This window comes from Leopardus geoffroyi, chromosome B3 (genome assembly GCF_018350155.1).
Source record: "Leopardus geoffroyi isolate Oge1 chromosome B3, O.geoffroyi_Oge1_pat1.0, whole genome shotgun sequence".
NCBI lineage: Eukaryota > Metazoa > Chordata > Mammalia > Carnivora > Felidae > Leopardus > Leopardus geoffroyi.
Genome location: NC_059337.1, coordinates 108,096,416 through 108,111,899, shown reverse-complemented (window position 1 = coordinate 108,111,899; position 15,484 = coordinate 108,096,416). Strand labels below are relative to the sequence as shown.

The following is a 15,484-nucleotide window of genomic DNA, read 5'->3' as shown; positions in this document are numbered from 1 at the left end:
GCTATATTTCTTAAGGGTCTACTTGGTGCTGGGCACTTTTAATTTATTACATCTAATCTTCACATTAATCCTATAAGGTAGCTAACATTAGCACCATTTTCCAGAGGAGAAAACTGTCAGAGATTAAGGACCTGCTCACCGTAGCAGAACTGGGGGAATGCACCGAACTTGAAGTTGGTAATACCAAGTCTACCCTTTTTCCATTACCTCCTTTTTGTTTCTCCACATGTCAAACCTATTCCTACCTTTCATCCTCTGCCTTAGCTGATCCCTCTGCTGGCTGGGTGCTTATCACTCAGGTCTCGGCCAAAACGTCACCCTCACCCTGTGAGTCTTTCTCTGTCCATTCTAGGTAAAGCAGTCATCCTGTCACACTCCATCACATCACCCTGTTTTAGTTCTCCAGGGAGCACCTAACAACCATTTGTTATTTTCATAATGACCTGTTTGCCTGTTTATTATCTACCTCTCCAAGCTAGGACGGAAGCTCTGTGGGAGCCAAGACGCCGGGTGTTGTGCTCTCTGCCCTATCTCCTAGATGGAGCTGGGTAAAGCAGCTGGGTATAGCAGGCACTCAGTAAAGATCTATGAATGGTTAAATGGCTTTTCTGCTGCCCCCACCACACACTGCGGTGATGCCGGTGAAGAATCTTGGATTCAAGTTCTCAGACCTAGATTCTAACTTCACTTCTAACCAGCTAGGGGGCTGCAATCCAGACAACCTTCACTCAGCTCAATTTCTACCATCATCAGGTACCTTCCCAACATGTCAGTGAGGTGAGCTGAAACTCAAAGAAAATCTTATTGGGTCAGAGGGACTCAGACCATATGAGACCAGGGGTCACAAGACCAGAGCAGCAGACCAGCATCACTGATTTCATCGTTTTGTCTTGGACCAACACAGCGATTCACCATAATGCTCATCATAGCTCAAAAAGAAGGCAAATGTTTTAAGTATACAGATATATCCTAGCTCTTTTCATAGGGGAAAAGTTGGTATTAACAAAAGATACAAGCAAAGTCACTCAAACTGTCCTAGTTTTTTTTTTTTTTTTTTAACTTTTCATCCACGGCAAACCTCAAAGAAACCCCTTCAAAAATAGAGGCTTTTGAAAATACCTAAATAACACAACCAAATAAGTCTTAAAATGGGTCATCATCTAGTATATTTTACCAGGAGCCAAACGTAAGTGCGAATACATTTTTAAGCACATAGCTTTCTCTAAAATGTATAGCTCTTCTTTTCAACTAGTTAATTGTCTGCTATAATCAGTTCAAGTGAAAAATGTCCTCAAATATAGGGGAAAAGATTAGAACCATGCCCTGGGAATTAGAAATTAATAAAAGCCTTATTTTTTATATCTTCCAATGGGGGTTTCTAAATTCGAAACCCCATCAGGCTTTGGGGACCAGTAATCTGGTGACACTGATCCCAGCACATTGTCAATATGCACATATATGCATTCTTCTAGAAACAGGATCCATAGCTTTCATCATCACTAAAAGGGTCAAGGACTCAAAACCAGTTTCAGAAGCACTGCTTCTGCTGAGAATTTGTTCTCAACTCTTCCATACTATGATAGAACAACAGCAAAATATAATAAAGCATTTAAGAGGTCCACACCTGACAAATTAATAAATATATTCTGTTTGAGGAATTATGCTAATATATTTATGACCTTTGTGCACTCTTCCAAAAATAATTTCAGAGCTTAGAACAAATCTGAGTATCAGCAGCACAGTCTCCAGAAGAAATTTCAGAAGGAAGCAAAACTTTCATTGTCCAATGGAACCATACCTAGAACCACATAACTCTGATGCTGGAAGAGGCCACAGGAAGGGGGCCCATGACATCACAGACAAGGATACCAAAGCCTCATGTGAGGACAAGGTACAACATCATATTTAAGTGCTATTAGAGGGAGATAGAAACAGTGCTATGCAAGTACAAGGGATAAATATGACTTACAAATGAAAATACAGCTTTGGGGTTTGGGTTTAAGCATTTATAGAACAGGGGCTGAGTCTAGAACATGCTCACACTGGCCCCCTATGACTTATTTTATTAATATAATGATGGGCTCTTGTTGTCCATCCTCTGACAAATTTTTTAAATTTTGTTACTTATTTTGAGACAAAGCGCTCACTAGTGGGGAAGGGGCAGAGAGAGAGGGTCCATAGCAGGCTCCATGTTCAGCGCAGAGACTGATACTGGGCAGACCGCATGAACCGCGAGATCATGACCCAAGCCAAAACCAAGAGTCAGAAGCTTAACTAACTGATCCACCCAAGTGCCCGTATCCTCTGGCAAATTTCTTAATTTTCTTTCTTTCTTCCTTTCTTTCTTTCTTTTTCTTTCTTTCTTTCTTTCTTTCTTTCTTTCTTTCTTTCTTTCTTTCTTCCTTCCTTCCTTCCTTCCTTCCTTCCTTCCTTCCTTCCTTCCTTCTCTTTTCTTTCCCCACAAGCACAAACTAAACCTTCTAGGCATTTTCCTCCCTGTAAGATGCAAGGGTAAAGCTTATGTAAAATTGAAGGAATTCTGCAGAAGGCAGCACTTAATAAAAACACTGACCACTCTACTAAGCGGTCTTTCTACAAAAAGTTCTATGTGCTTTGACAATTGCTGCTGTATTTTACCGAAATACACTAAACATAATAATCTTGATAAATCACCCTGGATAGTACCATGATTCTCAGCAAAAATTTCCCATCTCATAAAGTTCTTTGACATAGCTTAAACACTACAATAGCCAATACCCTTGGGCTCATTCCTCCATCTAATTAAAATGTCTGTTCTACAAGTGATTTATAGTATTTGTCATCACCTAAGGTGAATATATAGACTGGTGGCTACAGACATGTTGTGACTACAAAACATTAATTACCATGCTAGTGAGAATGGCTTCCAGCAAAAGCTCAAACAGTGGGATTCTCAGTCTCTCTCTGAAAACAAGTAACAGGGACATAACTTACAACCACCCTATAGGACAAGGAGCCCATTAGTGTAAATCAAGAAAGATAACTGCATGTCTTGAAATGAGGACCCACTGTAATTCCTTAAGGCTGATTCTAAACCAGGGAAATAACACCAACATCACTAACAATGCTAAAAGTCATTTAGACATGTGCTACATCCTCTTCAAGCCTGAGCAATTTAGATTTGGACCAATTCAATTCTTAGGAGTTACTAACTTTGATAAAGTTAGTATCAAAGTTTTTGACTGCTTAACACCCAACCAGTCACCCCAAACGAGAAGAAATGATGTAACTGCCTAAACACAGAGGAGGCAGAGGCTTTACGGATGGAAGGGTCCTTCGAGACATTCTAGTGTAACCTCTGTATGATCTAAACCAGGGAACTGAGACCCTGGTACACACAGGCTTGCCTAAGGTCACAGCTGACAGATGACAAAGCCACACCCTGAACCCAACTCTCCTGACTCCCAGTACAGCCCCACACTTACACATTGCTGGGAGATGTGGAATGAAATACAAAGAGGGATTTTTTTTTTTAACTGGGAAGTTAATATAATACTGATTTCCAGTTAAAGTTAACTCCTAATATTTTTAGATTTAAATATTTATATATACTAATAAGCCAAGTTCCTCTAAAATTTTAGGACACAAACATATAGATGTCAATAACTATCTAAATAAATATAAATCTAACTTAATGTATTCATAACTAAATTAATACACATCTAAATAAATCTAAGTAAATATATCTACATATTTACATTACAAGTATGAGCATGTGTGGGTCACACATCACGTGAACTAGGGCAACAGTAATGTTTTGGCTAGAGCTTTGGTTCCCACATTCTGAAAACAAAGGTTTGAGCTACAGTAGTTGTCAAAAACTCAAAAACCCCCAGACCCAAGCAGGTGATGAGTGAAGAGGGCCAGTTTTTCAGGGAGTGGTGGGGTCTGGCAAACTGGAGGACCACAAAACTAAATAAAGATCTTCAGACTCAACATTAAAAACACCCCTGCTAAATGAATTCATCGGCAGGCTTTTTGTTGTTGTCCTGAACCAGATAATCCTCCTGCTTCAACATCTATGATTCTTTTACTATCTGCACAAAGCTTAAGGTATCTACTGGTTCACATAAGGTGTCACTGTTGTCTGCCTTTGGGAGTCCAGGGTTCTTTCGGGTCAGGCCATCTGTTCACAGGCATGGCAACTTTGTCACTTTCCAAAGATGGAAACACTTCTAATGGGTCGAGAACATTTACCTTTCAAAAGGGCACCTGTGATGTCTCTCTGGGAAAGCACTGTCAGGTCAAAAGTTCCTTTTCTTTTGAGGAATGGTATTTCACAGTCATTTCATTGAAGTAGGCCTGTGGCTATCTGTGCTGGGGCTTTAAAATCAGCTGTTTTCCCTCCAGAAAAATGGCTCTCATGATTACCTCAAACCACGTATCCACAGTAACTTAGTACTTCCTTTCTGAAATTTCCTGCTTGCTGGTTTTCTCCTCCAATTTCTCTCCCCCTTAAAACTCCAGGGCCTACGAAGGAAGGGGCCATGTCTGTCTTGTCCACTTCCCTTTCAGGGTAGGGCACAGTGCCCAGGACATAGGACAAGTCCAATGGTGGATGAAGACTCACCTACAGCTTGGCATGTCATACAGACACATGTAATATAATAGTCTGTTAGAGTACTACTCTACTCCCCAGGAGCAGGGGAGATAAATCCTAGTTAATCACCCATACTATTACACCCTGAACTCCTTCTGACCAATATCACACACTTCCACGAGAGCCCAATCCATTCTTACAGCCATTCTTTCGGGATGGAGGGGAGGATGGGCAATGGAGATCCCAGGATGCTGAGGGAACACTAAGGAGGAGAACCCAGACTTGGCATGTCAGGAAAAGTTTTCTGGGTAAGTGATATCTACAGTGAGACCTGAGGCATAGGTGGGAATTAACAGGCAGCCTTGAGGATGAAAGACGTGACTGGAGCAGAGTGTGGGTTGCGCAGAGGTGAGCAATAAGGTGCAAGAGGAAACCAGGGCCTGGATCATGGAGAACAATCTATACATCTTAAAGATGTGTGCTTTATCCAAGAGCACGGGCAACCACTGAAGATATTAAGTAAAGGAATGACTATCAGCTTGGCAATGGAGAAAACTCATTTTGGATACAGCAGTATTAAGAGTGGAAAAGAGTGGTCAAGGCACTGAGTTTTCACTCAGGCCTCAATTTTCTCATATTCTAATAAAAGAGAGCTAAGCAGTTAACATAAAAGGAGAACCTGATCTAGCCAATTGTTTCAAAAAATAGAAAAGAGACTGCAGAAAATCCAAGGCACCTCTCTAAGTAAATGCTACCCATCTCATAAAAATATACTGCACTTTTACTATCATGACGAATCATCAATCTGAACACCTGCTAGATACCAAAAGAGTTACGTAAGATGAAATGATTCATACTCTTCCCACCAACCCCATTAACTCTCCAAGGTTGAAGGCTTATTTCTTGCTTCGGCCCCAAATTTAACACGTTGGGCTCACAAATTACCAGTGAAAGAAATAACAACCTATTAACAGACTTAAAAGTCACAGTTTTTTAAATTTATGCAAAAGCAAGGAAATTTTTTCACATGGAGTTTTGAATCTATTACCATATTCAAAGGGCATAAAAGGGGCAGCCCAATATTTCAAGTATATATTGATACATCATCAATTGATTTTTTAAAGGGGACACGGTAATAATGGTAAAAATTGGTCACTGCCCAATTACTTTTATTTCTTTTTGAAAGATGAATCAACTGTTTAAAGATGTTCCCAAAGTACTTATACTCGACTTGCTCCCAAATCACATTTAAGCAATTTATTCTTTTGAGAAATGTTTAGTGCCTACTCTACAGAACATGGCTCCAGATGCTTGGGTTAGAACAGTGAATAAAAGAAGAGGAATTCCTGCTCTCACGGTGTTTATACTCTAAAGGAGGAAGGTGTAATAAGGAAATTAATAAAACGAACTCAGAGAGTGATGAGTGCGATGAAGGATGAAAAGATAATAATGTGGTCAGGAAAATGCTCTCTGTGGGGTGGGGGGGGGGACTTCTGAGCTACAACCTGTGTGACGAGAAGCAGCCAGCTTCACTGCAGCAAAATTCTTACAAAGAAACTGAAGACACGATATATCCAATACAATTCGTGTACATTGGGACAAAGCTCCCTAGAGAAGCTAAAATACGTTTTTCCCATCACCACTGTGAGTTAATGTTGGACACTCCTGGCCATCTGGCTCAGAAAGAAATAACTGTTAGAATAAATAGTTGCCCTGCAAAGTACAAAAGAGAGTGAACCGCTAGGCAATGAATCTGGAAGAATTTACGTGCTATCAATTCATATACCTGGATCCAGAAATCAGGGGAAAAGGTAAGCACTAATTGTCCAGTGGTAACCTAGCTACTTCGCCTGACAGGACTACCAAAAGGTATCTCACTGAGAGAAGTTCAGAGAAAAGCAGCCTTCCAGTGCTGCAGGGAACATAATGTCTTCAGGAGGGGTGAAGGAGGAAAACAGCCTGAGATCCCGCCAAGCAGTTCCTTCCTTCCTGAGGGGATGCCAAGGTCTTTCCATGACGCAGCCTCCAGCTCCTCCTGCCTCCCCCCATTTCCCCATGTTCTGAAATAAGTATTAGCTGCTGGTACCCATCTGGACAGTCAGCAAATGAAGAGAAAATACACGAAAGACGGAAATAAAGTTTTAATGTAGACAAACTTTCAGTTTTCAGAAATCCAAGAAATTGTGCAAAACCAGCCAGTTCTAGAAGAACCAGAAAAGGAAACGGACAGTGAATTAGAAAATGAGACTACGTCCAAAAAATCAGAAACTATATTTAATGAATTTGGTATGTGCTTACTCTGATAAATATTTTCTGCACTGAAGAGGCAATGTAGTTTTCAAGAGTCAGCCTTGGCTCAAACCTCATTCGGTCACTTATTTAACATCTTTGGTAAAATCCTCATTGTTTTTTCCCCTACAGCTTTACTGAAGTATAACTGTCATACAATAATATGTACATCCTTGAAAGTGAACCATTTGATGAGCTTGGACACAAGCAGATATAACTATGAAACCATCACCACAATCAAAATAATAAATATATTCATCTCCCTCAAAATTTTCCTTGTGTGTTTGTAGCCCATCCCTCCCACACCTCCCTCCCCCATTCCCAAGCAACCACTGATCTGCCTCCTATCACTACAAACTGGTTTTCATTTTCTAGAAGTCTGCATAAATGAAATCATACGGTATATACCCCTTTTTGTCTGGAATCTTTCACTCAATGTAAATTATGTTGAGATTCATTCATATTGTTGCCTGTATGAATAGTTCATCACTTTTCATTACTTACTAGTATTCCATTGTATGGGTACACAATTCATTAGTCACTCACCTGTTCAACAGACACATGAAAAGATGCTCAACATCACTAATCATGAGAGAAATCTAAATCAAAACCACAATGAGATATCTCACACTAGTCAGAATGTCTATTATCAAAAAGACAAGAGATAACAACTGTTGACAAGGATGTGGAGAAAAGGAAACCCTCATACACTGGTGATGGCAATATAAGTTGCTGCAGCTACTCTGGAAAACCGTATGGTGGTTCCTTAAAGAATGAAAAATAGAAATAGCGTATAATCCAGTAATTCTACTACTATTTACCCCCCAAAAATGAAAACACAAAAAATTACAGGCATCACCATGTTCGCTGCAGTATTATACACAATAGCCAAGATATGGAAGCAACCTAAGCATCCATTGATAGAGAAGATGTGGTGTGTATACACAAACACATCCACACACACACACACACACACACACACACACACACACGTGCACGCGATATTGCTCAGCCATAAAGAATGAAATCTTGCCATTCGCAATAACATGGATGGACCTAGAGGATATTATGCTAAGTGAAATAAGTCAAAGAAAGATAAATGCCAGATGATTTCACTTGTATGTGCAATCTAAAGACAAAACAACAAGCAAACAAAACATTAATAAATATAGAGAACTGGTGGTTACCAGAGGGAAAGGGCTGCAGGGATGGGCAAAATAGGTGAAGGGGACTTAGGGGTACAAACTTCCAGTTATAAAATAAGTAAGTTATGGGGATGAAAAGTACAGCATAAGGAATATAATAACACTGTAATAACATCGTGTGGTGACAGATGATAGCTACACTTACCATGGCGAGCGCTGCATTATGTACAGAATTGTCAAATCACTATGTTCGACACCTGAAACTTATATAACATTGTATGTCGACTATACTTCAGTAAAAGAATGTTTTTAATTCAACTGTTGACATTTGAATAGTTTCCAGTTTTATTACAAAATTAAGCAGCTATGAACATGCATGTATAAGTCTTTGCATAAATGGTTTCATTTCTCTTGGTAAATACTTACGATTAGCTAGGCCACATGGTAGGCATATGTTTAACACTTTAAGAAACTGCCAAACTGGTTTCCATTGTGACTAAACCATTTTATATTCCTCACAGCCATGTAGGGGAGTTCTAGCTGCTCCACTTCCTCATTAACACTTGGTACGGTCGGTCTTCTTACTTGAGCCTTTCAAATGGGTTTTGGTTTTAATTTTGACTAATGACTAATGACTTTGAGTATCTTCTAATGTGCTATTTTCCATGAAGGTGCCTATACAAATCTTTGCCCCATTTTTAAATCAGCTATTTTTCTCATTGAGTTATAGGAGTTCTTTTATATATTCACGTTACAAGTCCTTCTTCTGATTTAATGTTGAAAATAGTTCCTCCCTATCTGTGGCTTGTTTTTTCACTTTCTTAAGTCTTTTGAAAGGCAATAATTCTTCATTTTTATAAAGTCTGATTTAATTTTTTAATAGTTGGTGATTTTTGTGCCCTGTCTTAAAAATATTTGCTGAACCCAATGTCACTACGATTTTCTTCAGTGTTCTTATAGAAGTTTTACAGTTAAACTCCTATGTTGAGGTCTATGATCCATTTGGGGTTAATTTTTGTGTGTGGTGTCAGGTAAAGATTAATGCTCATATTTCTCCATTTCGCTATTCAATTGTTCAAGTACCACTTCTGAAAAGATTATTTCCCCATTAAGTTGTCTTGACATCTCTGTCAAAAAAAAAAAAATCAACCAAATATATATGTATGGATCTATTTCTAGACTTTCTTCCATCCCACAGACCTGTTGGACTCTCTTCACTCCAATAACACATTATCTTGATTATGGTAGCATTTACAGTAAGTCTTCAAATCAGTTGGTGTAAGTCCTCCAACTTGTTCTTTTTCAAAATTATTCTTAGGTGAGTCTAGGTCTTTTGCACATCTGTAGAAATTTTAAAATTGGCCTGTCAACTTCTACAACAAAGCTTGCTGAGATTTTGACTAGGATTGCAATAAATCTATTGAACACTTTGGGAAGATTTGGGGTCTTAACAATATTGAATCTTCCTACTTATAAACACAGTACCCCTTCTCCATTAATTTAGATCTTTATTTCAGCAATATTTTGTCATTTTCAGTTTTGCATATCCTTTATCACATTTACCCAATTTTATTTATCTCTGGTGCTCTTAAAAATTGTATTTTTTCTATTTCAGTTTTCAGTTGCCCACTAATCGTATATAGAAGTACAACTGACTTTTGTATATTGGTTTAGATCCTGCCACCCAGCTACACTCCCTTGTTAGATCTAGTAGCCCTTTTATAGAGATCTTAGAATTTTCTACAGCCATCCAGAAGTAAAACACATGGCCAATCTGTGATGCTTGTGCATAACTGTTTAAGAATACCTCTTAAAAGAGGTTTTTAAGAATTGTTTGAAAGATTCATTCACCACCGTGTGATTTCAGTGAGTGGAGCTTATATTTACTCAGTAATGCTGTCTGCAAATAAAGACAGTTTTACTTCTTCCTTTGTGATCTTTATGTATTTTATTTTTTAAAATTGCCTAATGCACTGAATGGGACCTCCAACATACTGTTGAACAGAAATAAGGATAGTCATCCTTGCCATTTCTGATCTTAGGGGAATATCATTCCTTCTTTCACCATTAAGATGTTACCTATAGGTTTTTCACAGATGTCCTTCAGCAGGCTGAGTAAGTTCCATTCTATTACTAACTTGTTGAGAGTTTTTATCATAAATGGATCCTTAATTTTGTCAAATACTTCTTCTATATTTATTAAAATGATCACACCAATTTCCTCTTCTATTCTGTTAATATGAAGAATTGCACTGATTTTTAAATTGCAGTCCTGATTATAAACCTCATTTGGTCATGATGTACTACCCATTTGCTATATTGTTGGATTTGATTTGCTAAAACTTAAGAATTTTTATATCTATGTTCACGAGGGGTATTGGTCTATACTTGTATTTTCTTATAATGTTTTCATCAGGTTTTGGTATAAGGGTCATGAAATGAGTTGGGGTGTGTTTCCTTCTCTATTTTTTTTTAATGGTTATTTATTTTGAGAGAAAAAGAGAGCATGTGTGCATGGGTGAGGGGCAGAGAGAGAGGTAGAGAGAAGCCCAAGCAGACTCCACGCTATCAGCACAGAGCCCCACATGGGGCTTGATCCCACGAGCCGTGAGATCACAACTGGAGCCAAAATCAAGAGTCACCCACTTAACCGACTGAGCCCCCCAGGTGCCCCTCCTTCTCTATTTTCTGAAATAGGATATGTAGAGTTGGCACTATTTCTTTCCTAAATATATAACAGAATTTACCAGTAAATCCATTTTAAGAACTTGAGTCTGCATTGTGGAAGGTTTTTAACAACAAATTCAATGACTTTAATAAACAAAAATATTCAAGTTATTTGAATGAGCACAGGTAGCCTGTGTCTTTCAAGAAATTTATTTCATCTAAATTATGGAATTATTAACATAAAATTATTCATAATATTATTATTTTTTAACATCTGTAGGATCTATAGTGATGTTCTCTCTTTCCTAACATTGGTAATTTTGTCTTTTTTCTTGATCATTCTGGCTTGAGGTTTATTAATTTTATTGTTCCCCCCTCCTCCCCAAAGAACCAGCTCTTTGTTTCACTGATTTTTCTCTATTGTTTCTTATTTCTACTTCACTGACTTCTATCTTTACCATTCCCTTCATTCTGCTTACTTTTGGTTCAACTTGCTCTTTTTTTTAGTTTCAGGTGGAAACTTAGGTCTTTGAGATCTTTTCTAATTTAACTGTTTAATGCTGTGAATTTCTGTTTAAGAACTTCTTTAACTGTATCCCACCCACCTCCTTGGGTTTTTATGTAGATTAAATGAAATACGTAATCAGGTAAGAAATATTTGATTGCCTAATCCATGTGAGGTCAGGCACTGTGCTTGGTACTAGGAATACACCACATTAAAATAAATCTAATCCCTTCTTTCATCAAGCTTGGAAGGTAGTATTGACAAAATTGGTCCAAAAATAAATCTTGTTGATTTTCTTGATGCTTAGAAAGTACATTAAGCAAGAATGCATAACTTTTTTGTTTTATTCTAATGATAAACGTATTTTCTATTTTTGGGTCTCTACTCATGAACTAGCAAAAATTAAGTCACTAGGTTTCCTTTTTTTAAAGTTCAGAGATTTGTAATCCAATTGCACCACATGAATTTATTGTAGAGTAAAACCAAATAATCTACTTGTAAATGTCTGAATAAACTACACATTTCAATTTAATATACTAAAGATAAATAAGTATTTCTGTCATTTTAAACCTAAAAACCACCTTTAGATCTATAAAGGATCATTCAAAAAACAAGCGTCAATACGTTCCCAATATTTTCCTAACAAGATTCTTCTTAAAATGTAAGGAAACACTCTTCCCATTCTATCTATCCTATCCTCAGTTTCAAAATCCCCAGAACTTTTTACAAAAATCCTCTGCCCCTCCCCCCATTGAATATAAATGTATGACAAATCACTGGTTTCAAGGTCTTTTAAATCCTGACAGATCCAACCAAACATTCATGTTTTCAAAAACACCACCAGTGTGTTAAACATCACAACATAATTAATTCAGACAATTATAAATATAGATATTTAATTTACATTTAAATCTTTGTTCATCCAGTGGGGCCATAAGCAGTTCTGTACATCTCTACCATGTCAGGTAACCTGGCTTGTCTTACCATATGCTTCTTCCAGTCCTAATCTGTTGGTCTTCATTTCAGCCACAGGTTCTCAACCTTAACTGCCCATTGGAATCACCTGGGAGTCTGAAAGTACTGACCCTGGGGTCCCACAGCCAGAGATTCTTAGAGTATTTAAAAGTGGGGATTTTCAATAGTTCCCCATGTGAGTCAATGTGCAGACCAGGGATAAGAAGGACTAGTCTAGGTTCTCTAGTGGAGGCCATGCTTCTAACGGCCATTGGCCAGTCTACACCACCATACTTAGAACCCAGTTCCTCTAGAGCTTTCCCAACCTAACTCCTATCAAACACTAATTCAGTAATTCCATTTGGATTCCTAGGCTCACCTGGGTCTGTCCAGAAATTCAAAGGATAAAATGCAAGTCTCTAACTTTATTTTAGCCATTCCTCTCCAATCCACTTCTAAATTTCATAAAATAAGTTCAGCGAAGAGAAATTAACCCCATATAATGATATGGTTAAAAAGTCATTATGTTTTCTCCTATTTAAGAGATAGTTCTACAAGCCATCTGTAATGTTACAGAATATATGGTAAAACTACCAATTCCTCAAAGCATAAATAAATATTAAAATGAGTCTTCATTGTTACCCATCTGATCTTATCACGTGTTAATTTCGAACAGGTTTTCAATACTGATTCACATTCTGGGCTCAACACTGGCATCCTCCAGAAGAACTTAAACCATTAGACTTCTGAGAGTCTTCAAACGGCTTACTCTATTTTGCCAAGCCAGACCACTTCAGTATAATTATCACTTCATCATGTAAAAGTGGGAAGAACACCTGTATCACAAAGACAGTATGAGGAATAAGACGCAAAAGCTAACAGAAATGTAATCATTTGCAGCAGAAATTCTGCCTCATGGGAACCATGTGAAAAGAAGTGGCAAGCAGGAAGTTGTGGATAATTACTGGTCAATACACAGAGACACCAGCAGATCAGGCGGGGAGAACTGGGGGTGGTTCACAAACTGCTAAGGAGTTCCCAAAGCTCCCAGACGGCTAGGAGCAGAAACGGCACACTATAAGACCCGCACCGCTCAGGCTGCTGAAGTTACTTGCGAACACATGTAAACCTCCTCTCCTTGGAAAACTGCTAAACAATAAAGCTGTGCCAACGTGCAGACCCAGGAACTCTGATCCCTGCCAGTGTAGGTAATGTACCCATGGGATGTAATGGACCTGCATGCCGAAACACGTGTGCACGTCTGAGCAGCTGAACCAACACGTATCCATAAACATTATGAATAATACTTGGGAGAATGTATGGCTTTCTCTTCAGAAGCCCTTTAAGTACTTTGCCCAAATCAAGTCACTTTCATATCACATCTTCTCGCCTTTCCTTAGTATTACCCATGTGCGGAGAGTTGGGGCGCCCTACCCAAAGTCTGAGCATGGGTGGGGGGGCAGGAGGGGGGCTGACTGCCTCCACCCTAACTTCCCTTTAGCCCAAGCTGCCATCCCCAAAGGGGACCGTGTCCAGCCTGGCTTCCTGGAGACACACATGAGCCCTCACACACCCACCGCGATCGCGTCACCAGTGCCGCGGCCACCTGGGCGAGGACCAAATCTGAAGGGAATTCCCTCCGCCGCGGAGCTCGGCAACAGGCTGGGAAAGCGGGACCCGGGCGAGTTTTGAAAAGTGGAGGGGGGAAAGAAGTCAAGTGGACACAACGGGGAGGGACCACAGTCACTCACCCAGCCCTCGAAGGTGTCCGAGGCGCCGGCGGTGCGCAGCAGCTCCTGGAATTGCAGAGTGCAGTTGGCCACGAAGTGGTCATAGCCCAGGGGCGTCTCGTGGAAGACGGCCAGTTCGAGGTGGCCACCGTCCGTGACGTTGGCGCAGAACTCCTCATTGTACGTGGGTTTGTTGGTCTTCTGTTTGGTGCTGGTCTGGCCCACGCGCACCTGGTCTACGCTCACCGTCAGGTAGGGGTCGAGCAGCTGGTAGCCCTTCTTGAAAAGCGAGTGGCGCAGGGACCAGCGGGTGGGCTGCAGCCCCACAGCCTCGCCGATGCGGACCCTCAAGTAACCATTGAACTTCATGTTGCCGGACGTCATGCCCGCGCCGCTGCCCCGGCCCGGGGGGGCCGCGCTGGCTCGCAGCGGGAGAGCCTGGAGCCCCTGCTCAGGCCAGCCCTCCCAGCAGCCGCAGGAGTGGAGGCAGCTCCTGGGAAAAGCAGCGGCCAAGCCCCCCTCGACTGGCCATTCTGCCTCCTCCGCGGGACCTTCCCCTCCCCTCCTTCCCTCGCCCCCTCCCTCGCGAGGTGGAAAGGAGGGGAGCCCGCAGCCGAGCTCTCCGCGAGCCGGGGTAGCCCGATCGTCCCTCTTGAGCGCCAGGCGCTTCCCGGGGGCTCGCACAGGATTCGCCCCTTCTCCAGGGCCGGGAAGCTCCTCTCCCTGGAGAGCCGGAGCGACCCGTCCGGTTAGCTCCAGCCCCAAGCGTCTCTTGCCCCCGCCTCCTCCTGCTTCTCCTCCTGCCCCCGCCTCCGCGGGCTCACGCTCTCCCCCCCTCGGCGAGCTTCAAACCAGGAAGCAGCTGCCGCCGCATCCCCGGCAGGAGTCTCGCGCCGCCAGGCTCCAAGTTCACAGAAGCCCTGCGCCGGCTCCCGCGCCTTTCGAACCCCGGGGGCGTGGCGCACAGTAGGCTGGACCCGGCGGTGGGTCGGCGGCCGGGCGCACGCAGCCGGGGAGCTCCCACGCTGGCCCGCTGGTCCCGCTCTGCGCGCGCTCCGTGCCGCGCAGGGTCTGGCCGTGCCCTGTGGGCTAGATGCTCCCCCAGGTTCAGGCGAAAAAGGGAAGGGCTCGAGGCCTAGCGCGCGCCAACACCTGAGGCCCGGGGGTCAAGTCCAGGGAATGCTGGAAGGCGGGGAGGAGGTGCGGGAACAGGGAACCTGCGCTCCAGGAGTCGCCGGCACCTCCTTACCACCCGAGGAGCTGGGCCGGCGAGCCTTCCTGGCCGTCTGGGAGAGGCCCTGGGCAGAGGCGGGCGCACGGTGGGGAGGTTCCTTTTCCTGATCTTTTCCTGGGATGGCTCATCCCGGGTTCAGCTCGGGCCCATCCTGTTTGTGCGCCTTTCCTGCAGAGAGTAATTACACGGTTGTTTTTTTGTTGTTGTTGTTAATAGGGCGGCGGTAAAGATGGAAATCCTGTCCGCCTCCTTCCTTGGAGAGGTGTGCCTTGTTGCACAAAGAGCAGGAAAGGTCGGTTCTGAAGACAGACATGAGATGTGCGATTTCTCTTTCTCTCCGGGTGGTTCCCGGTCTGCCCGGCAGAGCGAAGGCAGAAGATG

The 15,484-nt window shown here is 41.8% G+C and overlaps 1 protein-coding gene across 1 annotated transcript in view; it reads right to left on the bottom strand.

The window, feature by feature from the left end:
• PRKCH (protein kinase C eta) overlaps positions 1-15,246 on the bottom strand; it is a 235,508-nt gene extending 220,262 nt beyond the window's left edge. Inside the window, exon 1 of the mRNA XM_045451174.1 lies at positions 13,891-15,246. Within this exon, the coding sequence (XP_045307130.1) occupies positions 13,891-14,253 (363 nt within the window). The 5' untranslated portion in view covers positions 14,254-15,246. The remainder of the gene's footprint in view (positions 1-13,890) is intronic.
• Between the last annotated feature and the right edge of the window lie 238 nt (positions 15,247-15,484).